Below are 27,947 nucleotides of genomic sequence, written 5' to 3'. Positions count from 1 at the left end.
ATTTTTAGGCACAAAAGCTTACTAAGAGACACTCAAGAGAAAAAACATAGAGGAAGACTTGAAAGGTCAGGACCACCTGTTTCACCTGGAAGAGCACAGTTAGTTCGGTACGTATCTATTAAAAGGAACCATCCTTTAAAGCCACCCTTTACCCAGTGGGCTAGATAGCATGCAAATTTCTGGTGTTCTTATCATTACATCGGGGTCCTCTACTGGACCCTTGGACCAACTAGTATTGACTAGTTATAAAAATGATAATACTGAATTTCTTTGAATATATTTACAAGATATCCTTTTAGTGAAGAGTTCCTTGAAACACAGGCATCTATTGGTACTAGTTAACTCTCTGTAAACAAATGAATTTAATGCTAATTGCCATGAGTTGAGTGATAGGAGAACTGGGCTCTTTGCTGATCTCTTACTTTTGAACAATCCTATCATAGCAAGGGTAAGTCATCTTCCTGAGCCTCATTTTACTCATCACTGGTGGCACTGCCAATCCTAAAGTGATAGATGTTATTTCTCATTAAAACAGCCATCAGGGCAGCGCGGGTGGCTCAGCGGTTTAGCGCCGCCTTCGGCCCAGGGTGTGATCCTGGAGTCCCGGGATCTAGTCCCACATCGGGCTCCCTGCATGGAGCCTGCTTCTTCCACTGCCTATGTCTCTGCCTCTCTCTCTCTTTCTGTGTCTCATGAATAAATAAATAAAATATTTTAAAAAACAGCCATCAATAGAAGGCTAGTAAACTTCTGACTCCATTTTCATTTTGACAACAAAAGCGGCATATGTGGAGGAGGGTCAGCTACTTTTGTTAGTAAGTTTGGGGTAGTAGTGGGAAGAAATGCAGACATTTCACATTATAAAGTTTGTGCACACAGAAAAAGAAGAAACTTTAAGACACCCTACTACATTAATCCTATATTCTTGGGTTCAACATAATAAATTATTTGATTTATTTGACTATTTTTAAAACTTTTTATTTTGAATTAATTACAGATTCACAGAATGCTGCAAATATAGTACAGAGGAATCTCATACCCTTCACCTAGCTTCTCCCAGTGGTTGCATCTTGCATAACTATCCTACAGCACTGAAACCAGGAGACTGATATTGATATAATGTGCATGTATCATTTTCTATCACTTTATTCCATGTAGATGTGTGTGATGACCCTGTCAGTCAGTGTGTGGAAGGGTTCCATCACCACTGGGAAGCCACTCTTGCCACCTCTTTATAGTTATGCCCACACCTCTTCCCTATAATCCTAACTCCTGGCAACCATTAACCTGTTATCCACTTCTATAATTTTATCATTTTGGGAATATCATGTAAATGGAATTATACACTTTTGATATTGACTTTGTTTTCATCACTATAATACCCCTAAGATCCATCTAAGTTGTTGCATATGTTCATAGTGCAATCGTTTTTTTTTATTTTTTTTATTTTATTTATTTATTTATTTATTTATTTATTTATTTATTTATTTATTTATTTATTATTTTTGCTGAGTAGCATTCCATGGTGTGGTTGTACCATCATTTATTTAATTATTCACCTATTGGGAGCATTTTCATTGTTTGCAGCTTTTGGATATTAAAAATAAAGATGCTATGAACAATCATATAAAGGCTTTTATATGGATGAAGTTTTCATTTCTCTAAGATAAATGCCCAATTGCTGACACATAATAATTGTGTAGCTTTTTAAGAAACTATCTAACTTTTCCAGACTGGCTGTACCATTTAGTTCCCATCAAACACTTAGGGGAAACTGAGTTTATCCTCATCCTTGCCTTTGCATCCAAACTTTTTTTTGGTTTTGGTTTTGAGCTATTCTACAAGATGTATAGTATTATTTCATCATGGTCTTAGCATTTCCCTAATGGCTAGTGATGTTGAACATCTTTTCATGGGCTTATTGCCATCCATATATATTCTCTAGTGAAATGTCTCTTTGTCTTTTGTTTTTTATGTTCTAATCAGATCACTTTTTAAATGTTGAGTTTCGAGAGTTCTTTATTCTGGATATCCTTGATTGAATATGTAGTATGCAAATATTTCCTTCTCCCTGTAAGTTGTTTTCTCATCCTTTTTATAGAGTCTCTCTCATAGAATAACGTTTTACTATTGATGAGGTTCAATTTATCAATGTTTTCTTTTATGGGTTGTTTTGTTTTTATTTTTAATATGTTTATTTTAGAGATAAAGAGAGAGAGAGTGCATGGGGAAGAGAAGGGGAGAGGGAGAGAGTCTCAAGCAGGCAGACCCTGTGCAGGGCTCAATCTTACATCCCTGAGATTGTGACCTGGGCCCAAACCAAGAGACGGATGCTCAACTGACTGAGCTACCCAGGTTCCTGTATGGGTTGTATTTTTGATGTCATGTCTAAGAAGTCCTCATGAAGCCCTTGGTCCTTAAGATTATCACCTATTTTTTCTAAAAATGTTTATAGTTTTACATTATAAAGCCTATGGCCTTTTTCTTATTTTTAGTGTGAGACTTTGGTCAAGATTTAGTTGTTGTTGTTTTTTTGTTTGCTTTGTTTTTTTTTAAGTGGAGGTCCAATTTCTCCAGCACTATTTAATGAAAAGGTTATCTTTCCACCATTGAATTACTTTTGTATCTTTCTTCAAAATCAGTTCGGTGTACATATGTGGGGCTATTCTGGGTATCTGTTCTATTCCACTGATTTTTTTCTTTTCATCTAGCCCCTTACCACTACCACACAATCTGTATTACTGTAGCTGTATAGTAAATTTTGAAGTCTGGAAAAGTGATTTCTCTCACTTTTTTTTTTTTCAAAAATTGCTTTTAGTTATTCTAGTTCCTTTCCTTTCTGCATAAATTTTAGAATAATCTTGCTATATCTCCAACAGAAAAAAATCACTGATGATTTTCTTGGAAATTACATTAAATATCTATATTAATTTGGGAAGAATTGATATTTTTACTATGTAGACTCTTCCAATCCATGAATATTATATATCTCGGTTTATTTAAGTATTTGATTACTTTCACTAATGTTTTATGGTTTTCAGCATACAAGTCTTGTGTATTTTTTCTTAGATTTACAACTAGAAGTGGAAGTTCCAGTGCTGTATTGGTCAGCAGTGATCAAAGTGAACAATAGCCTTGTTTGTTCTCAATCTTAAGGGAAAAGTATTTAGTCTTTCACCATTAAGTATGATGATGGTGTAGGTTTTTGTACAAATATTCTTTATCAAGTTGATAAAGGTCCCTTCTGTTCTTGGTTTTCTGAACATTTTTATTCACATTTGGGTGTTCATTTTGGTCAAATCTTTTTTCTACATCAATTGTATAATCATGTCATTTTTCTTCTATAGGCTGTTAGTGTGGTTGATTACACTGATTGATTTTTGAATACCAAATCAGCCTTGCATCTCTGTAGTAACCCCACTTGGTCATAGTGCACTCATCCTATTTATAGGTAGCTGAATTACATGTGCTTAATATTATGTTAAGAATTTTTGCATCCACAATCTTGAGAGTATTGTATTGGTTTTTGTTTTTGTTTGCACTGTCTTTGGTTTGATATCAGGCTTTGTAAAATGAGTTCCTTCCTATTCTATTTTCTAGAAGAGATCATATAAAATTTGGTGTTCTTCTGTGTGGTAAAATTCTACAGTGAAGCTATCTGGGTCTAAAGACTTCTGTTTTGGGTTTTTTAATTGTGAATTAAATTCTCTTAATAATTGTGCTATTCAAATTATGTGTTTCATATTGGGCAAGTTGTGATAGTTTATACTTTAAAAGAACGGTCCATTTTATCTAGATTGTCAAATTTATGTGTGTATAGTTGTTCATAGTTTTCTCTTATTATTCTTTTGTTGTCTGCAGGATCTGTAGTGATATCCCATGTTTCATTGTTGGTACTGGTATTTGTGTCTTTTCTTTTTCTTGTCAGTTATACTAGAGTTTTGTCAATTTTATTGATCTTTTCTTTAAGCAGCTTTTTGTTACTGATTTTTCAAATTGTTTTTCTGTTTTAATTTTACTGATTTCTGCTCTTTAGTATTTCCTTTTTTGTTTGCATTGGGTTTACTTTATTCTTTTTTCTAGTTTCTTTAGACTTAAGTTTAGATTATTGAATTGAGACTTCTCTTTTCCAATGCAAACATTTAGTGCTATATAATTCCCTTTATGCACTGTGTTAGCTGTTATCTGTGTACAAAAGTTTTTGATATGTTGTATTTTCATTTTAATTTCTGTTCAGTGTGGCTTTTTTTTTTTTTTAATTTCCCTTGAGGCTCGCTTCTTGGACCCAAGTGCATTTTTTGTTTGTTTGTTTCCAGACTCTTGGAGATTTTTCGTCTTCTGTTTGTTATTGATTTTTTTTTGTTTGATTTCATTATGGGCAATGAGCACACACTATATAATTTTAGTTCTTTTAAATTTGTTGAGGTTTTGTGTGGTCACACTATCTTGGTATAGAGTCTTTGGGTGCTTAAAAGAATGTAGAGCCTGCTGCTGTTGGAGTATTCTATAAAAGTGGATTAAATCATATTGTTTGGTGGTGTTGATTTCTTTTATATCCTAGCTTATTTTCAGTCCAGTTGTTCCACAAATTGATGAGAGAGTAGTATTGATGTCTCTAAGTATAATTTTTCTGTTTCTCATTTTAGTTCTATTTTTGCTTTATGCATTTTGCAGCTCTGCTGTTTGGTGTGTACATATTTGGGATTGATATGTCTCTGTCATTATGTAATGTTCCTCTATATGCCTTGTCATTTTCTTTTTATTGATGTCTACCTAATCAGATTATTTTATAGACACTTCTGCTTTCTTTTGATTGTTTACATGGTGGGTTTTTTTCCTCTTTTTCTTTCAAACTAATGATATTATATCATTACATTTGAAATGAGTTCCATGTAGGTAGCATTTGGTTGATTCTCTTTTCTTTTTCTTTTTGGTACAGTAAGTTAAATTCTTTTAATTGGTGTATTTAGAACTTTTACCTTTAATGTCATTATTATGTTAGGGCTTAAGATTGTCATTATATATATTTTTTTTTCTGTTCATTGTTTTTGTTTGTTTTGGTTTTGGTTTTCTTTCTCTCCATTCTCTCTAACCCTTTCTTCCATGAATGTCTTTTTTATCTATTACCTTTTGGAGCATGGTAAAAGAATGGGTAATTTTTAGGTTTTAATAATGTTTGAGATTCTATGATTCTCTTAATTTTTCTGAATCTTATTTAAATTTTATGTTTTAGCAGGTTTCCTCCTACATCACATTGGTGGAATAAGATGTGTATTGTCTCCTCAGGTTAGAGAAGGAAATTACAAATTTTCAATTAGGCCTTCATTGACAACTTGGGGAGGTGAGCGAGGGGCTTCTCATCATTTTTAACTGGTAATGGAAGTTCAAGCTCTGACTAGGTCTCTGTGGGTAACAGAGAGGAAGAGACTCTGTTTATTTGTCAGTGGGGTTGGGGTTGGTGGAAATTCTGACTCTCCATTAGGTCTCTTCTGACACAGGGATTAGGGAGTTTTGTTGTAGTCTGATAAAGGTAGAACACTCTTCTCTTAGCATTGTTAGCAGAAGTGGGGGTGAGCCACAGTGTTTTCTGTGGTGTTGACTAGAATAGATCATCTGTTGCCTAAAAGTTTTCTATCTTGTTAAGCTGTTCCTTTTCTGGTCCTCTGAGTAGAAAGAGCAGGCTTTTCTTAGGTGCTTTTTTCCCTGTGCCCACTGATAATTCTGCATCACTATCTTCTCTAGTACCCAATCTGGAATACACGAGACAAAAAACCCAAGGAACTCACCATTGTGTTGCTCCTCAAGTCTGTAGATCCTTAAATAGTCTTTCTTCTCCTTTCAACCTGTCAGAGTCCTATCGTGTTTGTTTTATATATAATATCCAGGATTTTTATGTACTTAAGATCTACTTCATCTTTCCTAAACTAAATGTTTGGCCTTACATGTTTCAATTTTAAGTCAAATTTTAGTGAGTCAAAAAAAAATTTAGTGAGTCAGAGAATTCTAGAGTAATAGATAAGGGTAAAGGGGTAGTATATCCAAGCAACAACCATTACTCTGACAAAAATGTGAACTTCTCTATGTCTCTTCTTAAGTGGATATAATGATGTAGTAGAGAAGTATTTCTTAAGGTGGAGTTCATAGGTCAGTGAAACATTGAGATTTGCTTATTTTTACCTCCCAAATGTATGGTTGCTATGGGACAGGACCGGAAGGGAACCTCATAAAATAGGGAAAGCCATTTAAGGTTATATGTCAAAGGGTTCATCATTGGAAAAAGAGAACAGCTTTCCTTTGAGGTACTGATTTTTTTTTTTTAACATGATTCGAGAGTGATTGGGTCAACCCAGTGCACCTTGCTCTTAACTCCAGGAGCTTGCTAGGCTAAGGGAAAGTACATTTAGAGATTCTCTGGAGGATATAGGTTATTTAGTATATGTTTCAATCTGGGACCTTTGAGTTAAATTTACATTGGTTCTTAAGTAAGCCTTATCTACCAGATTTTGCTCTGGAACCAAACCAGGTTCCTGACATTTGTTGGACAAGAGAATACATTAAACTGAAACTCATCATGTGGCTTGATGAATTGGAACAGGCACTTCAGTTCAGGATTTCAGTTTCACTCCACTGCAGCCCAGACAGCACAGGAGCATCATTCTGCATGACTCTCTGTGCAAAAGCACCTTTCAAAAAAAAAAAATCTTAAAAATTTATAAAACTCAGGGGCGCTTGGGTGAGTCAGTCAGTTAAGCATCTGCCTTCAGCTCAGGTCATGATCCCAGAATCCTGGGATCAAGCCCTGGCTCCACTTCAGGCTCCCTGTTCAGCACGGAGTCCGCTTCTCCCACCTGCTCTACCTATCCCCTGCTCATGCTCTATCTCTCAAATAAATAAACAGAAGATCTTTTTAAAAATTAATAAAACTTGAAAGTTACTTCTGTGCAATTATTAGAAATATGCTTTCTCCTTTGCTTCAAAACAGAATGAGGAAAGACATTGAGAGAAGAGATCACACAGGGGGATTGGAGGGAAGAGAGGATGGAGCGAAAGAGAAAATGAGAATGAATTAGATATGGTGATGAAAGCTTGAGTGAACTTGCTGGTATCCATGGCCCTGATGTTGAGTTAGAAGCTTCTAGAGCAGTGAGGAACAAAGTGTACTCCCTTTCATAAAAGAGACACCCTTCCTGTGGGCATTTGCAGTGCTGCCCAATTGAACTCTCCCTGATGATAGAAATGGTTTCTATCTAAGCTTCTGGTATAGTAGGTGAGTGTTGAGAGCTTGAAATGTGGCTATTTTGACTGAAAAACTGAAATTTTAATTGTATTTCATTTCAATTTGATAAATAAATATAAACATGATTCAATCAATAAATTTAAATAAATATAAACATAAATAACCAGAAGATATTTAACTTCTATGACTTGTGGCTGCCTTTTTGTACAGCACAGCCATAGGACATATACTTAATGCCTTTGTTCATTTCTTACTATTTTCTTTATTATTATTGCATACAAAGCAATAATAATGAACTGCACCTGGTACAGAGACAGGGATTTATTCATCTCCTTGCTTAGATCTTAGCAAAGATCTTTAGAACTCAGAAGGTATTGGTACCTTATACATTGCTTATGTTCATATTGCTGAAATATTAATGATTATAACCACATCCATTTTGTAGCATAAATATGTTTATTATATGTGGTGGTTGTTACTGTTCTTAGTAAGAGTGCTGAGAAGATTGAGGAAATTCTTAGTGACAGCTCCTCAGAGAATGAGGAAGATGAAGAACCACCTGATCGTCGTCAGGAAGCAAATGCAGATTTGTCATCTGAATATTGGCAAATTCAGAAACTGGTGAAACATTTAAAGGTAAGACAAACCTCTTTGTATTGTGTTTACAATGATTCTTTTAATTCCTTTCCTAAAAATGTATATTCTACTTCCAAATTGATTATATATGTATATATATATATTTTTTTTCAAATAAGAGTAGTAAAAACTCCCGTTATTATTTAAATGTGCATGGGGAATGGTCTTATTACCCTGTGTGCACAGGGGAAGGTCTTATTACCCTGAGGATAGCACGGTTAGTCCTCGTGGAGCAGCCGGTCTGCCTGGTACCAACCCTTTCCCCTGGGCCATGGTAGCCAGCAGCTATTATGACTTGCCATCATTTTACACCTTGCAGTATGCTGTGGCATCAAGAACATGGATTTGTTTTAAAGTTGGACTATAATTTCTAGGCTGTGTTACTTACCAACAGTATAGCTGTTGATTATAGCTTTGAGCCTTATTTTTCTTAACCTATGGAAAATAGGTTAATACCTGTCCTATAGGATTACTTCAGGGTTGGTAAAGCATATTTGAAAGATGTGGATAGTGTTTGGTACATTGTAGATACTTAAAATATGTATCAGTCCCTTTTCATTACTCTCAACATAATATGTGTAAACACATGTTACATAATAATGGCCTATATAATGTATTTAAGACATGAATGGGGGCAGGGCAGGGAAAATGATTTGCCAAAACCCAGATTAATATCAGTGGATAACTGATATTGATAATGTCTAGGTAGGCCAGGACTAAAGCAATAGTTGAGAAGTACTCGTAAAAACATTTTTACTTAACTCATAGTTTCCTCCAGCTTTTCTACATGATTGAGTGAATCAAGGGCATTTGCCAATGGCTTTGCAATATGTAAAGATATTTATGTGGCTCCTAAATTACTTAAGGCTACTTTTCTGGTGCCCTTGAGGTCCTTCAAAGCTGACAGGTAAAATAGTTTATACATACATTTTTGTGAATTCAATAAACATCCTCTGCATGGACACAGCTTTGTAGCTGAGAAAGTTGCTTTAGAAGAAAAATATGCCCCCTTTCTTAGCATGGTCCCAGCTGCAATTCCCTGTATTTCTCAGGAAAAAAAAATCTATGTTTTCCTGAATCCCAAGAAAAATTAGTCAAGAAATTGGGAAAAAGTATTCTAATTCTCCACTGTAACATAGATTTCAATGGCCAGACCAGGATCCAGGCAAGCAAATCAAAGATTTTCATCATTAAAAAAGGATGGGAGCTTCTGTGAAGCAAATCCTAATGCCCACCTTAGGTACTATGCTTTTGAAAGCCTAGTTATTAAATGCTTTGTTTTAAAATTTCATCTTAAGAATAATATCTTTTAAATAGTAAATATTTTTATATCAACTTCAATTTTTAAAATGGCTTTGATTTGGCATTTATTTCGTGGTAATGTTCCCCTCTTTTAGTGGAGATCATTTTTCATGTTATTGCAATAGATATGTTTGAGGTTTTTTTTAATAGAAAACCTCTGAAATTTTTAGCATATCTATTACAAAAAATGATATACTATTTATTATTATGGAAAACTTTTAGGATCATCATTATCACCTAAAAATATATAAATACAATTTGGGAAAAAACATGGAATGATTATCATTTCAAGAATTCCTAAGAATTTGGAGATCTTACTCTGGGATCTTGAATATTCCTATCCTAGGAATTTGGAAACTATCTGGAGCACAGGCTGGAGGTCAGGCCCCATGGTCAGGCACATGCCCTTGGTGGGCGTCTTTGCATACAAATCATGCAGTCAACATAGTGGTTCAGCCTAGCATGCACAGCACCAATGTTCAGACTCAGAAGACCTTCCTGATGGTAGGAAGGTCCGTGGATCTTCCCACCATCTCTCCTGTACTCATAAAGCACATGTCACTCTGGGGGGGGGGGGGAGGGAAATGCATCAGAGAATTTTGCCATCTAGCACTTGAACAACTTGAGCCAGATGGGAGCCCTGGTGTTTATACAAATAATTCTGGTCTGTTAACTTTATTTCATTAGTCAAAGGAAATAAAGAGTCAACAGGAAAGACGCATGGATGGACCAGGAGGCACACTACCAGAGCAGTTAGAAGCATGACCTTCCATGTTAGAAAGATTCTAATTGGGTCAGGCGTCTGCCACTTACTGGCTCAGTAGCCTTGAGGTATTTGACTGACCTCTGTGAGTTTCAGTTTGTTTTCTCATTGGTCAAGTTGGCAAAAACAAAGGTTCTCATGTTTTATGATTATTATGAAAAAGATCTGACACATATAAAGTGCTTAGCAGAAAGTACTCAGTACTCGTTAGTAATAATAATGGCTTCTGTTACATATTATTATTATTATAGACAACATATGGTGTGGAGTCTTCTGGACTTGCAAAGCTGGCCTTCAACTTTTGCTTTAAATTTTCTAGCAACCAATAAAAGGAGGGAAATACAGAGTTAATACCATGAGGGAAAGACTCTTACCATCATGAGGTAAAAATAGCCCAGTTGCCAATGTGTGTAACTGATCCTGGTACTAAGAGCAGAAAGAATTTTCTCCCTGAGGACTTAATGAAGCAGACAGTGAGTGTGGTAGTGAATGACATCCTTAATAATATCCTCCCAGTGAACATGGCAATGAGCGTTTCTCGTAATAGCCTAACTATTGGATAACTATCTTGAGTTTTTCGACTATTTAGGATAAGTCCATATAAATCAGGCCAAAAAGGGATGCACTATTTCTGTCCCAGAACAGCTAAGGAAAACATTTATTGATGAAGTGCTACTTAAGCTTGCACAAGTTATTCATCAATAAATCATGTGCAAATGTGATACTTTTGGCCAGACAGTAAATTGCTTGGAATTATTATAGTTCCCACAGGTAGATATTCTTAACATAGCCAATAAAAGAAAAAGTATATCTACAAATGATTTCAAGCTTTTTGACACAGATAAATGTTTTATATGGGGACACAAAAGGATATTAAAAGTCTATGAAATGCAAAATTGAATGTCTCTAGGTAATCTCAAAATAAATACACCTGACATTTTAATTGCAGACTTATGCCTTAAATGTAGACTTACACTAGTAGAAAAATGTTAATGTTGACCTGACTTTCTACTTACCATTTTCCAAGTACAGCAATGTCTGTAATTGTTGAAAAAAATTTGATGAGCTCATTAATACCCAAACAGGTCAATGAACTATAGCTTGTTATTTATCCAGAGCTATGAGCTCAGATCTTGGCATGTAAGTAAAGGGAATTTATATTTAATTATTTGGCTTTGACATACATTCATTTCAACTTACAAGTTTTATATATGCATATATTCTTTTAATCTAGATTTTTAGAATACAATTTAATTTTTAAACTAATGAAGACTTTGCATTTTTACTTTTTAACCTTCCAACTTCTTCCTCCCCCCACACACATAACAGATGACTCTGTACCCGAGTTCTAAAAGAAGCAATAAACCACCTTTTCAGCTTCCTTAGCAAGAAACACATTCTTTCTTCTGCTATCTTTATGGTTCAACTTGTCTGTCTTGTCAGCTACTCAAATGGAAAGACCATATTAAACTCACTTCTATGTCTTGCAGAGTGCCTAGCCAGTGAGTACAGGCTTGTCTCTCAACCCTCTGCTCAGGAGGTGTGATGGGGAGAGAATGGGTTCCCAAAGGGCCAGGCTGTGCTGTTCTTCATGCTCAGCTCCTTGAGAGCAGTTTTTCCTCCCTGTGAGCCAGAGTCATTCCTTCTGCTCTTGACATCTTTCCCACCTTCTCTTACCCTCTCCCTTTCCTGTTCCCTTTCTCCATGTAGATATGCAATTTTATTGCTGTATATTCTAGCTTTCTATGGGTATTATTTTTCCCCTGGCCAGGGCTGCTTTAAAATCTCGCAATTAAAATGTTTTGCTTTGGATCGATTCCAGCAATTGGGGAAGATAGTTTGTTAAGGTGCATCCCACACTGATTCTGTGAAGTTTTGTAAAATGTGGAAGTTTTACTACTCAACCAGTTACATTCACAAAGAACCCCTTTATGAAATAGGAGGAGAGTTGCAGAATTTTATTTTGTTTGGAAATGTGGATTAGTCACAAGTATTATAGTATTATAAGTTAATACAAATGGGTACTCTTCAGTCAAGTGAGAGAAAATGTTGAACAGTTGTAACTATAAGTAGGTCTGCATTTCATACACATTATACCTATCATGAAACTGAAGAATGAATTTCTGGACACAAGGTTTCAAGCCTATTGAAATCTATTACTGTGTGGATTGGAGAAGGATTGGGTATGGAACTTAATACTATAGGATAAATAAATCCAGGAGAAAATTGAGGAGGCTATAGAGTGATGCCAAGAATGTGACTGGTTAAGATTTTAGGTAGTTTGGAGGGATCACAGAGACTGGGTCTAGAATCCTGCTCTATCTCCCTTATAGGCATTTCCTTGTCACTTGAGGATAAGATGTCAATACTACTCTGGCATTACCTCCAGGCTCAGATGGGAGATTATTAGCAAGCGGGCTTGTAGATGTCTGCCGCTACTCTGAAGTGCTTCATCTCAGCTGGTCTTGTTCCTGGGTCCTTGAGGCAATAATGGAAGCATCTGGGGTCAATCCCCAGGGCCATCTTCCCAGGTGTGCCTCCTCCTTGCAGGATGCCTATTTCTACACCTGGGATTTTGATCAGAGCCCAGCCAGGGGATCAGGATGATGAAAGCAGGGATTTAGAAAGTTGAGTCCAGCAGTAGGTGGTCTACATAATGAATCAGACTGGGAAGAGACAGAAGACCAGTAACCAGGGGGTTGCAGTGATCAGAGTGTGCTGGGGGCTTTGAATAGGATACTGTCCTTGGAAGTATCTTGGAAGCAGCAAAGAAATGGCTAGGAAAGGAAGCAGGTCAGTTTATGAGGAGGCTTGGGTTTGGATCAGATTGAGTTTGAAGAGAATGAAATACCCAAATAGAAATGCCCATGCCGTAGTTGGAAATAAAGGACTGAAGCTCACATTATTCATTAAAAATCGAACTACTGCTTCTGGACCCAAGGGCATGAATGAGCATGTGAAGCATTGTGCCTGTTTTTGTCTTTTTATTCATGAAGGAATATGACCTCTTAATAACTAATCAGAAAGTAGCTGCCTCCCATTCCAGTTAGTACAACCAAGGCAAGTTTTTTTTAAAGATTTTATTTATTCACTCACAAGAGACACACAGAGAGAGGCAGAGACAATGGAAGAGGGAGAAGCAGGCTCCCTATGGGGAGCCCAATATGGGACTCAATCCCAGGACCCTGGGATCACGACCTGAGCCAAAGGCAGATGTTCAACCGCTGAGCCACCCAGCCATCCCCCAAAGCGATATTTTTAGATCAAAATTCCATTATTATTCCAATAGAAGTCTTTCCTTAAATATTAGTTTGCCAGCTTACAAACAGATTGATTCATCAGCTTTTTTTTTTTTAAATCTTAAAGTAACATTTTATTTGGTAATTTTATGCAACTAGCCAGTAGATAAAAAAAGATTAATTAAAGAAAGATAGGAAAGTTTGAAGCAAAAAGAGAACAATGTTTATTTTTAAAGTAAGGTTCCCTCCAGTTGAAAGCTCCTACACCCTAAAACCATAAGGAACTATGGTTCCTTCCTATGATGAAGTCAGGGAAAGATGGGGTTTTTAATGTAAATTCACAAATGTGGTATCATTCTTAAATGTTAAATCTGTGCAGTCGTTGTTCCCAAGTCCTGGGGGATGGTGATATTGTCCAGACATGTGTCACTCAGTGGAGAATGGCTAATGCTGGCTGCTGAGTGACATCATATGATCACAACTGGGCATCACCACACATTCATTCTCTTCCCCCAGCCACCATGTTGTGAGGGTGGTGCCTAATTTTTTTTTTTAATTGTCTTTGATCAAATTCGTGAAACACTGGTGTTTATTTCACCTTTCATGTGAGCCAGGGGTCTTGCTAGTTACTCTCCTGCTCTGTTACGTATCTGCAAATTGAGATCTCTCAGGCCATGAAAAGTGAAGTTACCCCCCAGCTTTGCAGTGACCAAGACTCTGTTCCACAGTGAGCAGAATCACATCAGAAACTCAAAGAATCACATCAGAAATTCCACAAGGCTTCCCAGGAGACCCCGCAGGCTCTGTCCTTGGCATGTTTTAGATTTCCCCGTCTGGAAGGGGATTCGCTGCAGAGACATTTTGAAACTTTAAAACCTTTGTTAAAGACTACTTTTGTGGCATTCAGTTCCTTAATAATCTTTCATGAGCTGATTAAACACACACACAACCACCTTAATTGGTTAAAGAGTTCTTCTAAGTGGTAATTGGGAGTTATGTGATTTTTCATTGCAGGAATTTGATGTACTTTACAGTCAATTACAGTTAATTAAATTCCTTTCCCCTTACTCGGGTTTTGGGTATGGAGGTGCAGGTAGTGTGATCCTTATTTCATTGGTGGAAAAGCTGAGAAATAGTTCACTCTGGGCCACACAGAAGGCGAGGTGGCCGTGGGCCAGGCTGATGTTCAGGCTTCTATCTTTACTGCCTGTTGCCTAGTTATTCTGTTCCTCTGTCAAGAAACTCAGGACACAGAGGGCCTTCAGGCCTTGCTGTTGTGTCCTCCTATTTACTCTCTTGTTTGGTTTTCTTCATTTGAGTAAGAAACTAAATAAACAGGGAGCATTTCTAAACAAAGGAATTCAATGTTCATTTCTGGAAGGCACTATGAGAGTGTGCTCTTTGGCTAAGTTTATACTGAAAGAGATGGAGAAGATTGTGATAGAACAGTGTTATTTGTGTTCAGCAGAATCCTTAAAAAAATGGAAAAAATGGTCACTTTTTATATATTCAAATGAATGGCAGTAGTTAGAAAGCAAAGTTACTACCACCTTCCTGAGAAAGTCTTTAAGTTAATACATGTGGTGTTGCATTGATGTGGGTTAACTTTTAAAAAAATGTCTCCATGACAAAAGAGTTTTATCCTTAAAAAAAAAAAACACTGTTAGAAATCATAAGATATTTTAAATTGCATCACCTAAAAAATTTCTACTTAGTAGAATTTGCACTTATGTTTTCTTAAATACTGCAAGGTAAGTCATGAACATACTTTAAGTACTTGGATTACTTGAGTTGTGTGTCACTTGTATATTTATATATTGCCCCCCAAAAAAATGATCCTTTGTTACAAAGGAGGTCATGAAAGTGACGGAGAGTCTCCTCATCTCCACAGAGGAATCTGTATTCCACAAATAAACTAATTGAGCTTTTTAGTTTTTGAGCTATAAGCTCTTTTTGCCCCTTGGGTATCATAAACAAGAGTGGAGAAAAGCAAAGATAACTGGATAAGAACGATAAAGTAATGCTACTGAATCATAACACTTCATACCACCATTGGCTGACATTATACAACCACATCAACTTACCTACTGGAAAATGACGATGTTAAAAATCTCAAGGGAGCTCCCTTAAGCTTTAACTCATTCATTCATTCATTCATTCATAAATGTACCTGTGAGCCCGCCCAGCTAGAATACAATTCTATGATATTACACATTGCTCATCTAGCTAGTCATAAGATATTTGATTGTAAAGAACTTTGCTATCAAACTTTTATGTGACTTCTGTTCAGTTTTATGTAATCTGAAAATGTAAAATGGGGGGAATTTGTTGCTCAGTGTATTGCCAGCAACACTATTGTTTGTTCCTCAAAGTATGCTTTCCCCCAAATTTACTTGAGAGGCTAAATAAATGGTAGAAAAGTAGCGTTGCCTAGTTCCCAGTTTGTATAATGCTTTAGGCTGCTTTACTTTTTATTGAAAAAACACATATTCAGGTCCTATTATAAAAGTTTGCACATTGAAGAATCTATAAATAGAAGAGTTAGGGAGTAAAAGGTACCAGATTTGGTATAAGTGATCTTTTCATTTTATATGCATATACTTGTATTGTACTCATTATTAGAAATTGCATATTTGTAGGAAAAATATTAAACTCTAGGTCCCATTGTGGTCCACTAGCCTTTGCTAGTCCCACTGGCAAAGGCTGTGGCTCCTTTCCCAGCTCCTGCTGTCTGGGGGTGTGTGGCTGGCTGTGGCCTTCTGATATTTCTGGGACATGCAGGGCATTGCAGAAGCACACGTTTCTCTTCTAGCCCTCCCTTATCTCTTTTCTGTATTTAAGTTATTTAAATCTTATAAAAATAATACATTAATATATACCCTAAAATTTAAGCCATGCAAAAGAATAACAGGGAAAGCCCCCTTCCAGATGTTTCTGTTTATATAAATATATGTATGAAATTTTTATGTATGAAATGAAGTCAGACTACTTGTTATGTGACATTTTGCATTTTATATTTAATGTTTTCTTGGTGATCCTCCATATCTGCCTCAGTTCTTCTAATTACAACATTGTTTTGTACTATATGAATATATCAATAATTTATGTAACAGTTCCCTTACTGATAACATTTTGCCTTGTCTCCCAAATCAATTTTTATTATTACAACATTGTAAATATTTTTACATATTCTTTGGATATGTATCCTATTTCTGTAGGATAGCTACTTTGAAGTAGAATTGCTTGGGTCAAAGACTGTGTACATTTAAAATTTTGATAGTTCTAATGGGGAGGTGTTCAATTGGTACAAAATTTTAGTTTCACAAGCTCTAGAGAGCTGCACAGCATAGTTAACAATATTGAATTGTACATTTAAAAAATGTAAGAGGGTATTTGATCTCATGGTAAGTGTAAGTATGACAAAAAGGGAAGAGACATAAGAAAACTTTTGGAGGCAATGGATGTTCCTGTTATCTTGATTGTGGTGATGGTTTCACAGATGTACGCATGTGTCCCAACTCGTTTTTTGCATATCAGTTCCACCTCAATCTATTTTAAACAAGAAACAATATATGCACAATGAAGTTAGAGAAGTATTACAATGAAATTTTAAAATTTAAAGAGAAATAATGAAAAGTAATAAACTGACCAAGCTTGGTTTGAATAAAAAAAAAATTTTGTAGCTACTTACACAAAGCAAATACTAGTTTACACTCAATTAGTAATATACCAATGATTTTTGACCTTGAACACAGTGAAATCAGCCAGGCTCCTAAAAACTAAACAAAGCAAAAATCTCAATGCTCAGGTAATATTCATGGAAGTTTTAAACCAATTGGTGTGAAGTGGGATCTAGGCAGATTGTCTTTAAAATCTTTCCAGGGTGTTAAAATTATTTGTTTAGAAATAAGGTTCATTGTTACAAATTCTCACTAATCTACAGTCTTTTTTTATTTTGGCCAATTCCAAATGGGGAGAGAATGTATCTTTTTTATATATATAAATTTATTTTTTATTGGTGTTCAATTTGCCAACATATAGAATAACACCCAGTGCTCATCCCATCATGTGCCCCCCTCAGTGCCCGCCACCCAGTCACCCTCACCCCCCGCCCACCTCCCCCTCCACCACCCCTAGTTCGTTTCTCAGAGTTAGGAGTCTCTCATGTTCTGTCTCCCTTTCTGATATTTCCCACTCATTTTTTTCTCCTTTCCCCTTTGCTCCCTTTCACTACTTTTTATATTCCCCAAATGAACGAGACCATATAATGTTTGTCCTTCTCCGATTGACTTATTTCACTCAGCATAATACCCTCCAGTTCCATCCACATCGAAGCAAATGTTGGGTATTTGTCGTTTCTAATTGCTGAGGAATATTCCATTGTATACATAGACCACATCTTCTTTATCCATTCATCTTTCGATGGACACCGAGGCTCCTTCCACAGTTAGGCTATTGTGGACATTGCTGCTAGAAACATCGGGGTGCAGGTGTCCCGGCGTTTCACTGCATCTGTATCTTTGGGGTAAATCCCCAGCAGTGCAATTGCTGGGTCATAGGGCAGGTCTATTTTTAACTCTTTGAGGAACCTCCACACAGTTTTCCAGAGTGGCTGCACCAGTTCACATTCCCACCAACAGTGCAAGAGGGTTCCCTTTTCTCTGCATCCTCTCCAACGTTTGTGGTTTCCTGCCTTGTTAATTTTCCCCATCCTCACTGGTGTGAGGTGGTATCTCATTGTGGTTTTGATTTGTATTTCCCTGATGGCAAGTGATGCAGAGCATTTTCTCATGTGCATGTTGGCCATGTCTATGTCTTCCTCTGTGAGATTTCTGTTCATGTCTTTTGCCCATTTCATGATTGGATTGTTTGTTTCTTTGGTGTTGAGTTTAATAAGTTCTTTATAGGTCTTGGAAACTAGCCCTTTATCTGATACGTCATTTGCAAATATCTTCTCCCATTCTGTAGGTTGTCTTTGAGTTTTGTTGACTGTATCCTTTGCTGTGCAAAAGCTTCTTATCTTGATGAAGTCCCAATAGTTCATTTTTGCTTTTGTTTCTCTTGCCTTCGTGGATGTATCTTGCAAGAAGTTACTGTGGCCGAGTTCAAAAAGGGTGTTGCCTGTGTTCTCCTCTAGGATTTTGATGGAATCTTGTCTCACATTTAGATCTTTCATCCATTTTGAGCTTATCTTTGTGTCTGGTGCAAGAGAGTGGTCTAGTTTCATTCTTCTGCATGTGGATGTCCAATTTTCCCGGCACCATTTATTGAAGAGACTGTCTTTCTTCCAATGGATAGTCTTTCCTCCTTTGTCGAATATTAGTTGACCATAAAGTTGAGGGTCCACTTCTGGGTTCTCTATTCTGTTCCATTGATCTATGTGTCTGTTTTTGTGCCAGTACCACACTGTCTTGATGACCACAGCTTTGTAGTACAACCTGAAATCTGGCATTGTGATGCCCCCAGATATGGTTTTCTTTTTTAAAATTCCCCTGGCTATTCAGGGTCTTTTCTGATTCCACACAAATCTTAAAATAATTTGTTCCAACTGAGAGAATGTATCTTGTGTGAATTTGCATATTCCTGATTAGTAGTGAAGTTGATAAATATTTTCATGTGTCCAATAGCCATTGCATTGTATATCTTGCCTATTTTTCTGTGGTTGTGTTTTGAATCTTAATACAAATTAACCCTTTGTTATAGTATTTGTAAGTATTTTCTTTCAGTTTCTCATGTCTTTTTATCTACTCTTCTGTTTGAAAACTTTAAAATTGTACATTAGTAAATATATTGATTTTCCTTCATAGCTTATAAAATTTTGTGTATTAAGAGCTAAGAAGATTTTTCTGATGTCATTTCAAGAGAACAAAAATTTTTTATTTCCTCCTGGTAGGTTTATAGTTTTAAAAAAATGTTTAGAAGTTGCTTCTATCTTGATGTCATTTTATGTATAGTGTGAGGCAGGGATCTAATTTTACTTTTTTTTTTCTTTGATGGAGATTCAGTTGTATCAACACAGATAATTGGCTTCTCCACTCTTTCCTCAAGTGATCTGAGATATTACCTATATCAAGTATTGTCATCTCATATGTGAGAGTTTCTTTCTGGATCCTTCTCTATTACATTGAGTTATTTGGATGCTCCCATGCCAGGTCCATGCTGTTTTAATTACTGCTACTTTGGTGTATTTTAATACTTGATTGGCCAGAGAGTTTTCTTAAATTCTTTAAAACTACTTTTTGCATATTTTCCATTCCAGATCATTTTTAGAAAAGTTGAAAATCAAATAAAAAAAAAAACCCTCAAAAATGCTACCGGGGATTTTGGCTGGTCTACATGAATTTATAAATTATTTTGGATAAATTGCAATTTTTTCAAGCTTTTATTTAAATTCCAGTTAGTTAACCACAGTGTAATATTACTTCAGGTGTACAACTTAGTGATTCAGCACTTAAATACAACACCCGGCGTCCATCACAACAAATGCTCTCCTTAATCCCCATCCCCTACTTAACACCTCCCTGCCTCCCCCCTCCCTTCTGGTAGCCATCAGTTTGTTCTTTCTAGTTAAGAGTCTGTTTCTTTTTCTTGGTTTTCCTTTCTTCCCACCCCCATGTTCATTTTTTTTAATTCTTAAATTCCACATATGAGTGAAATCCTATGGTATTTGTCTTTCTCTAACTGACCTATTTCAATTAGCATTATACTCGCTCTATCCATGCCATTGCAAATGGCAAGATTTCACTCTTTTGATGGCTGAGTAATATTCCGTTGTATATATGCCACATCTTCTTTATCCATTCATCAGTCAATGGACATTTGGGCTTTTTCCATAATTTGGCTATTGTTGATAATGCTGCTATAAATATTCCCTTTTTCCATTCCCTTTGAATTAGTATATTTGTATCCTTTGGTTAATGCTGCTATTTCCTGTATTATAATTTTATCCATTCTGACTGGTGTGAGGTGATATCTCATTGTAGTTTTAATTTGTATGTCCCTAATGATGAGTGATGTTGAAAATTTTTTAATGTGTGTCTGTTGGCCATCTGGATATCTTCTTTGGAGAAATGTCTGTTTATATCTTCTTTCCATTTTTTAATTGGGTTGTGTTTTGGGTGTTGAGTTTTATAAATTCTTTATAGATTTTGGATACCAACTCTTTGTCAACTCGTATGTCATTTGTAAAAATCTTTTCCCATCCCATAGGTTGCCTTTTAGTTTTATTGATTGTTTCCTTTGCTGTGTAGAAGCTTTTTATCTGATGAAGTTCCAGTAGTTAATATTTGCATTTATTTTCCTTGCCTCAAGAGAAGCTGATGTCAAAGGTTAGGGCTGATGTCAAAGAGGTTGCTGCCTGTGTTCTCCTCTAGGATTTTAATGATTTCCTGTCTCACATTTAGGTCTTTAATCCATCTTGAATTTATTTCTGTGGATGGTGTAAGAAAAAGATCTACTTTCAATCTTTAGCATGTCGCTGTCCAGTTTTTCCAACACTTTGTTGGAGAGACTATCTTTTTTCCATTAGATATTCTTTCTTGCATTGTCAAAGATTAATTGACCATATAGCTGTGGGCTTGCAAATTTTAATATCATTCAGTTATCCTATTCAGGAACATGGTATGACCATTCATTTATTTTTAAATTTGTATGTATTTTAGTAAAACTTAATAGCTTCTTTTCCACATATTTTCAACATACTGTGAGATTTACTCCTTGATATTTTTGTTATTATTTTGCTAATACTGGCATGGGAACATTTTTCAAATTATGCATTGTGATTTGTTATTCCTAGTGTATGGGGGAGTTACTCATTTTTAATGTGGCCCTTATATCCACTTTATTGAGCTATTTTTATTAATTATCATAATTATTCAGTATAGTCTTCCAAATCTTTTTAGAAAGGCAGTTATATTTGCTACAAATTTTTCCTCACTGCAGTGACTAGGACATTCCAGCAGATTATCTATTTCTGTAAATGTTCCATGTCTGTTTAAAAGGAATGTGTAGGGAATGCTTGCATTGTTCCTTACCCATTCCCAATAAAAATTCTCAGCAAGCTTGTAATACAACAGTTTGAGTCTAATTTCTTTTTTCCTCTGGAACAATATTTTCTCATTTTCTTTCCTGGAGTTCTATTGAGTCTCATCTCTTGAGTCTTAGGTTTATGAGTGCTGAATCATCAGTATAAAGCCAGTTTGCAAATAAACAGAAAGCAAAGCAATATATTTTACTATTTTGACTTACGTGCTCATATGCCATTCACTCTGAGCATTGACTTTTTACCATTTCTCATCCTGGGACATGAAGAGTATCTGTAAGCCAACCTCTGTGCTGGGTGCCAGGCCCTCTGTCATCATTAATAAACAGTCACTGGCAGGCTTCACTTTTCTTGCTCTCTGAGTGGCATATTTGGAGGAAAAAATGCTGAAATCATTGAAAGTCAGTTGGATGGCTGTGTGATGGCTGTATCTCCTCACCAGGTCTCACCCACTGCCCCTTGATTACAGACGGTGGGGAGCAAAAGAAGGGCCTCCACTCCCGATTGTGCCTCTGACTGCCTTCTTATCTCACTGTCACCATGTGGGACTCTACAGGAAGCTCCAAATGATGGCTCTGGGAGCATGTAGCCTATCAGAGTTTCGTCTACTTGTTTTATAGTATCCTTTTCTGAATCAAGTTACTTGAAGTCTTTATGACACAAATAAGTATCCTTGACCTCTTAATCCCAGTTACCTCCTCTCTGGATAGCTGTAGTAACCTGCATGGTCTCCATATGTTCCATCTGCCCCTCCCTACAGGGGGCCCTTTAGCTGGAATGATCTTTTAAAAATGTACGCAACTCATGTGAGTCCTCCCACTCTCCTCCAAAACAATACCCTTGAATATTTCCTATTAATCTTGAATGAAGATTAAAATCCTCAACCTGGCCTATGGGTGCAGCAGATTCCTTTGCCCACTTAATTTTTTAGCTCATCTTGGATCATTTGCCACCCAGGCTCTGGGTCTCAGCCACACTGGCCTTCATTAGGTCTTAAACAGACCATGTTCCAATCCTCCTTAGGGTTTTACACATACTGTTTCCTCTGACTGGTGTGCCTTTCATCATGTCCGACCTCCTTCACCAGGGAAGGCTCCTACTCTGTCCACACTTCAGTCCAGACATAGTTTCCTCAGGGAAACTTTTCCTGATGTCCTGGCCTAGAGTCCCCTGTTGCAAACATCCATAACCCTGTGCCACTTTTCTGTATAACACTTCTTAAAGTTTTCATTTATTTGGATGGGCTTAACAATTAAGATCTTTCTTCTCCACTAAGCTTTATGAGCTCCACGAGGCAAAAACTAGATCTGTTTTTGTCTACCAGGATGTCTCTAGTTCCTGGTATCAGACATGGTGAATAACTGCAAATTTGTTGAATGAAAGAATTAAAAAATGGTTGGATGGTTGGAGGCATCTGGCTCCCTGATTTAGTCTCAGATACATTCTTCATCTCAATTTCATAAGCATTTATTTCTCTTTTATCAGCAGTAAGAGGATTGGAGGTAGATATTACTCTATGTACCAGATAAGGTAATACTTTTTTTTTCAAAGATGTTATTTAAAACACTGAGAAACATTGTTTAGAAGAGTGCCTATTGATCTTGTCTTTCCAAAAGAAATTTTGAGAAAAATGAAGGAAAAAGCAAGATCTATTCAACTTTCACATATTAGCAACATGATTGTGATAATGATAATGAACAAAGGCCTCCCAGTCTCAGAAAGGAATGTGAACTGCGAAGTATCTGAAGGCTGACAGAGCCTGGAAATGTCTGAGAAGACGCAGGGGCAGGATGACAACTAGCAAAACAACTTGCATTAATTTAAGAAGTGGAAAAGCTTATTGGAAGCATTCTTCAAAACCCTTCAGAAACTAGTAAAATAATATTTTACTATGTTTTCTCCAGCTCTTAAAACTTCACAAATGCAAATACATGATAAAATGTGAAAAAAAAAAAAGGAAAAAAAAATGTGAAAATAAGTATTGGCAACTAATTACATTCTCAGGGGAGATTTAATTGAAAAATAAGCATATTTGCACTGCTTCTTCTTAGTAAGATGTTTATGGCATCTGGTCAAAGTAGAACAAACATTTGAAAATCCTTTGACATAGCTGGTATTTAAAGAATAGCAATTGGCTAACATTTGTGGCTCTGTATGTTGAATATTTTGGCTCCCATTCGCTGGTATTCATTCTGAAAGATTTATAATCCTTTGGGGAGTGTGGTCAGTGACAAGAGTAGAACTAAATCCTGAAATGTGGAAAAACTAACTTTCCCTAATATAAAACTGTTCTAAAAAAAAACTCTCAAGTCTATGAATATGTTTCCAGATTTTCAGAAAAAAAGCTGCTGATTTACAGAGTTTTTTTTTCTATAAGGATCTAACTTCTCAATGATAAATGAAAATTTTCCATCCTTTGGCTTCAAAAGTGGCTTAGAGATCATTTAGAAAAATATAGTGTCTTACCTTTTGGGCATCTACCACAAGTACACAATTCCTTAAAATTGTTATGTCATTGGTTATGGTGCATATGATGAAATCAAGCACACAAGATAGAAATAATCTAGAAGAGAAAAATTAAGAGACCTCGAAATGAAATAGGAAAGAATGACTGTGCGGAATGTGTAAGTAGGAAAGTGCTACCAAAGAAAATACAATGCAAGTATAGCAGTCAAGAAAGTCCTCTATCACACACCACTGAGAACGCCAGGACAGCATGCTCTGCTTCGGAGTTTGGTGTGTGTGTGTGGACTCTGTTGGCTTGACTGAGGCATGACATGCTGTTTGATACCTTCTTGCTTTCAAGTCATGCTTGAGTCTGAAGGCACTGCCTAAAGAACTCTATCTGAAGCTCCTGGTTTGCATTTTTAAACTTTTCATGTGGGAGCCCACCCAGCTCTCCTCCTCCAGGTACACCAGGGGAATTTTTGGGCTCCTTTTAACCCAATTAAATTCAACAAAAGAATTGTTAAATAATTGTTTCTCTCGCTTTCTCTTTTTTTTTTATATATTATGATTAGCATTTAGATTCTTCTTTATGATTTATGAAATATCTGCCTTCTGTTTTTAAAAAGAAAGGCATCAAAAGTGCTAATGTGTGTTTGAAGAGGTCCTGTACCCCAAAACAAGGGAGATTATAAAATTGAATGTAATAAGGATTTACTATTTTATGTTTCAAAATGAACTGTAGGACGATTGGTGGTGGTAAAAATTTCTCTTGATATAAACAAAAAGACATTAAAAGCTATGGGAAGAAAACTCCTTATTTTCAATGTAAATAGTAAAGTGAAGGCTTTTGCCATTCTCAACTTCATCTTGAATATAGAGGACAGCCTGGATTACTCAGGAAGAAAATTAATATGAAAAGCAGACTGACAATGGTTTCAGCACAGGATAGTGGTTTGTAATATTTTTAGAGATGTGGAGGGGCTTTTATGGACGCATTAAGAGGAAAGGCTGAAGTCTAAACCTTTCTATCTTTTTGATGCTTGCCCTCTTATAATCCCATTTCAGCTTCTTATTTTAAAAGTAACACATCATGTTGTATTCACAAAAGGATTTGTGTGTGTGTGAGATATGAAGGAGGAGGTTGGGCTGCTTGGATATAATTTCCACTTTTGTGTAAATGTATATATTGTATCTATGAACATGTATCTGTAATATAGCAATATAAAGTCATAATCAGCAAATGAGAATAAACATATTTTGTAGGTGTCTTTCTTCAAAAAGGAAAGAGATTTATTTGAGGCCATTCATACTGTGTTTTGAGGTAGAGACCGAAGGCCATCTTTCATGAGCACCTTTTACAAAAATAGTTTATCCTTAGCTCCATTAGAAACATTGCTCTTGTGTCTTATGAACTATTTCGGTGCTTATACTGGAACTCTTATTTACCATCCCGTCTTAATAGGAGGAGAAGTAATATGTACTATGTTGCATCCATCAGAAGATTTTTTATTTTTTTTTTATTTTTATTTTTTATTTTTTTTCAGAAGATTTTTTAAAGCATTAATGATGGGTGGACATTGCTTAAGAATTCCTGCAATGAATTCTGATTATAATTTCCTGGTGCATCTGTTTCACTGATCAATCATTACATTCTTTTAAATTCTCCCAGATTGTTTTACCTTAAAGGAGCCATTCCCCACTACCTTTTACAGCTGGTGATTAGCCAAGCAGACATTGATCACATGATTCTCAACACTGGGACAGCATTTTGCATGCGATACTGAAGGCTACCTTTTTGTCCTTTATCCATACACGGAGTCATCTCCAGTTCCTAATGGGCTCGCCACCTCCTTCCCAACCCCATGGCCCCTCTCCCACTTAATCCTGGTCCCAGCATGGATTGTTGTACTGCTTCCCACATGGTTTCCCTTTCCTCAGGTTTTTCCCTGTTCCAGACTGTTCTACATACATCTGTGAGAATAATTTCCAGACACGGTTTGGATTGCACAGTATGCTGTTCAAGAACTCCAGGGACGGCCTGTTACCTCTGCATAAAACTTACATTCCTCAGTGGATTTCTCAAGGCTTGCCCCTCGACTCTATTTAATGTACTAATACCACCTAATGCTCTAGCTGTTTAAAGCAGACAGACCACCTTTAAATGTTGACTCTTAATTGGAATAATGTTTTATGATACTCTGTAAAGCTTTTTTGTGCTTCAACTATACATGATTCATTTAACAAATTATAACCCACTCGGAGAACTTAAAAAAATTTAACATGCCATGTATGGGGAGACACATTTCCCAGTTCATGGATTCATAACCATTAAGGAAATTTCTATAGAAGCGTGATCTTATTTAACCTTTCCATGGCCTTGCGTTTCGTAGGAAGGAAAAGAGATAGCTACAGTGATTGCATTGCGTTCAATAAAAGATTTCAACTTGGCGCAAGAGACCTGCCAGTTGGCAATCAGAGATGTTGGAGGCCTTAAAGTTTTGATAAATTTACTGGATACTGATGAATTCAGATATAAGGTGAGTGGCTTACCTCACGTGGGTGATGAGCCTTGTTCATACCTCTTTGTGCTTCTCTTTTTACTGATACGTCTCTGCTACCTCTGCCTAGTTCTTTTCTTTGCCTGCTCATCTCACTGATAGCTTGTTCCTTTTGTTCGCTGCTCTTCTCTTCTTGGCTGTGCTTTATCTTCTGGTTCATTTCCAGAACCTTTTCTATGTGCTTCTTAAATGATGAATGTTTGTCTGCATAATTGAAGGAAAATAAGGAGGCTATGTGTAACACCTGGGAACAGAAGGCATTTCCTTTAAAAACTTCATGAGGGAAGGATTTGAGGTAGACTTGGAATTTTTAAAACTCTAGGACTGGTTATGTATTAAGCACTTATTTTCACCTCTAACTCCTATTTTCTCATTTAGATTGGTTCATTAGAAATCCTAAAGGAAATCAGTCATAATCCTCAAATCAGACGTAATATTGTTGACCTTGGGGGCTTACCAATTATGGTTAATATACTTGATTCTCCACGTAAGAGACTGAAATGCCTGGCAGCTGAGACAATCGCAAATGTTGCCAAGTTTAGAAGAGCCCGACGGGCAGTGAGACACCATGGAGGCATTACCAAACTGGTGAGTACCTCTGCCATTGTCATCAGCACACCACCTGCCACCAAGATGTCACCTCTCTGCTGTCCTTCCTGGCCACTCCTGGATGTTAAATAACCATAGGTGTGTTCCAGGAACCTTCTTTGGTATAACGTCCTCAAAAACTGTTTTTGTGTATTCACATTAGCAACTGGCCAGAAAACAGGTCTGATCTTATTTTTCAAAGATATATACATCTAAATAAGAGATGTAATTTACACCTACCACATTGGTAGGGAGATGTTTATGTGTGTGTGTAATGTCGGGAAGTGTAGTCCATGCTCTCTGCTCTGGTGAGCTCACCATGAGGACTGCCTCCCAAGGAGACTGTCAGAGCAACAGACATTTATTCATCTCATTGTTACTTATGATAGTGACAACTGAAAACTATGTTTACCATATGAGATCAGTAAAATAATATGAAGTGTATCTCGAGGAAACATGCATCATCAGCTATCAGTATATAATATTATATAAAATTATGACAGGATCAAAACCTGATTGACACATATGACTCCAATTTTCAAAGACTTACCTAACAAGTATATAACAAGTTTTCTATAAAAACATGTGAAATAAATACACAAAATTGTACGCAGGTGTTTCCTCTGAAATAACTACCAATTTTTCTTCATATTTTTCCATATTTGCCAATTTATTGTGTATTATTTTTATAATTTAAAAAATGATTATATCAATAACTGTCACTGAAAGAAATAAGTGAACATTCTGTTCAACACTCATGTCAAGAAAACGTAGGGCATTAAGGAAATGCATTTTCATCCACCTTCCAAAGGATCTTGTGTTCCTCCTATAGCATTTACATACTGGACAGTCTCCACTTCTATAGTTTGAGCTCCTTGAGATAAGAGATGTGTCTTACTTATCTTACTGTCATCTACAGCACTTAGCCCAGTACCCTACACATATGAAAGGTTAATAAATATACATTGAATCAATATGCATTTAATAGGAATGCATACACAGTGAAATGTGTTTAGAAATTTACTGAGAGATTCTGTGTACGGATCTTCCTTGATTTACAATGGAGTTATATGTCCAGATAAACCCATTGTAAGTTGAAAATACCGTAAGTTGAAATGCATTTAAGTTGAAATGC

The 27,947-nt window shown here is 36.3% G+C and overlaps 1 protein-coding gene across 18 annotated transcripts in view; it reads left to right on the top strand.

Moving 5' to 3' along the window:
* LOC140629411 (outer dynein arm-docking complex subunit 2-like) overlaps positions 1–27,947 on the top strand; it is a 272,107-nt gene that overhangs the window by 73,000 nt on the left and 171,160 nt on the right. For all 18 annotated transcript variants that reach the window (XR_012027242.1, XR_012027241.1, XM_072818875.1 and 15 more), the window contains 4 exons: positions 9–107; positions 7,726–7,873; positions 26,057–26,203; positions 26,603–26,812. Coding sequence is in view for 16 of the 18 variants with exons in the window: in XM_072818875.1 (XP_072674976.1) it covers positions 9–107; positions 7,726–7,873; positions 26,057–26,203; positions 26,603–26,812 (604 nt within the window). In the remaining 2 variants the exon portion in view is untranslated. The remainder of the gene's footprint in view (positions 1–8; positions 108–7,725; positions 7,874–26,056; positions 26,204–26,602; positions 26,813–27,947) is intronic.

Source organism: Canis lupus, assembly GCF_048164855.1.
Source record: "Canis lupus baileyi chromosome 5 unlocalized genomic scaffold, mCanLup2.hap1 SUPER_5_unloc_3, whole genome shotgun sequence".
NCBI classification, from domain to species: Eukaryota; Metazoa; Chordata; class Mammalia; order Carnivora; family Canidae; genus Canis; species Canis lupus.
The sequence above is the reverse complement of the archived record's forward strand: the minus strand, read 5'-3'. Positions and strand labels throughout refer to the sequence as shown.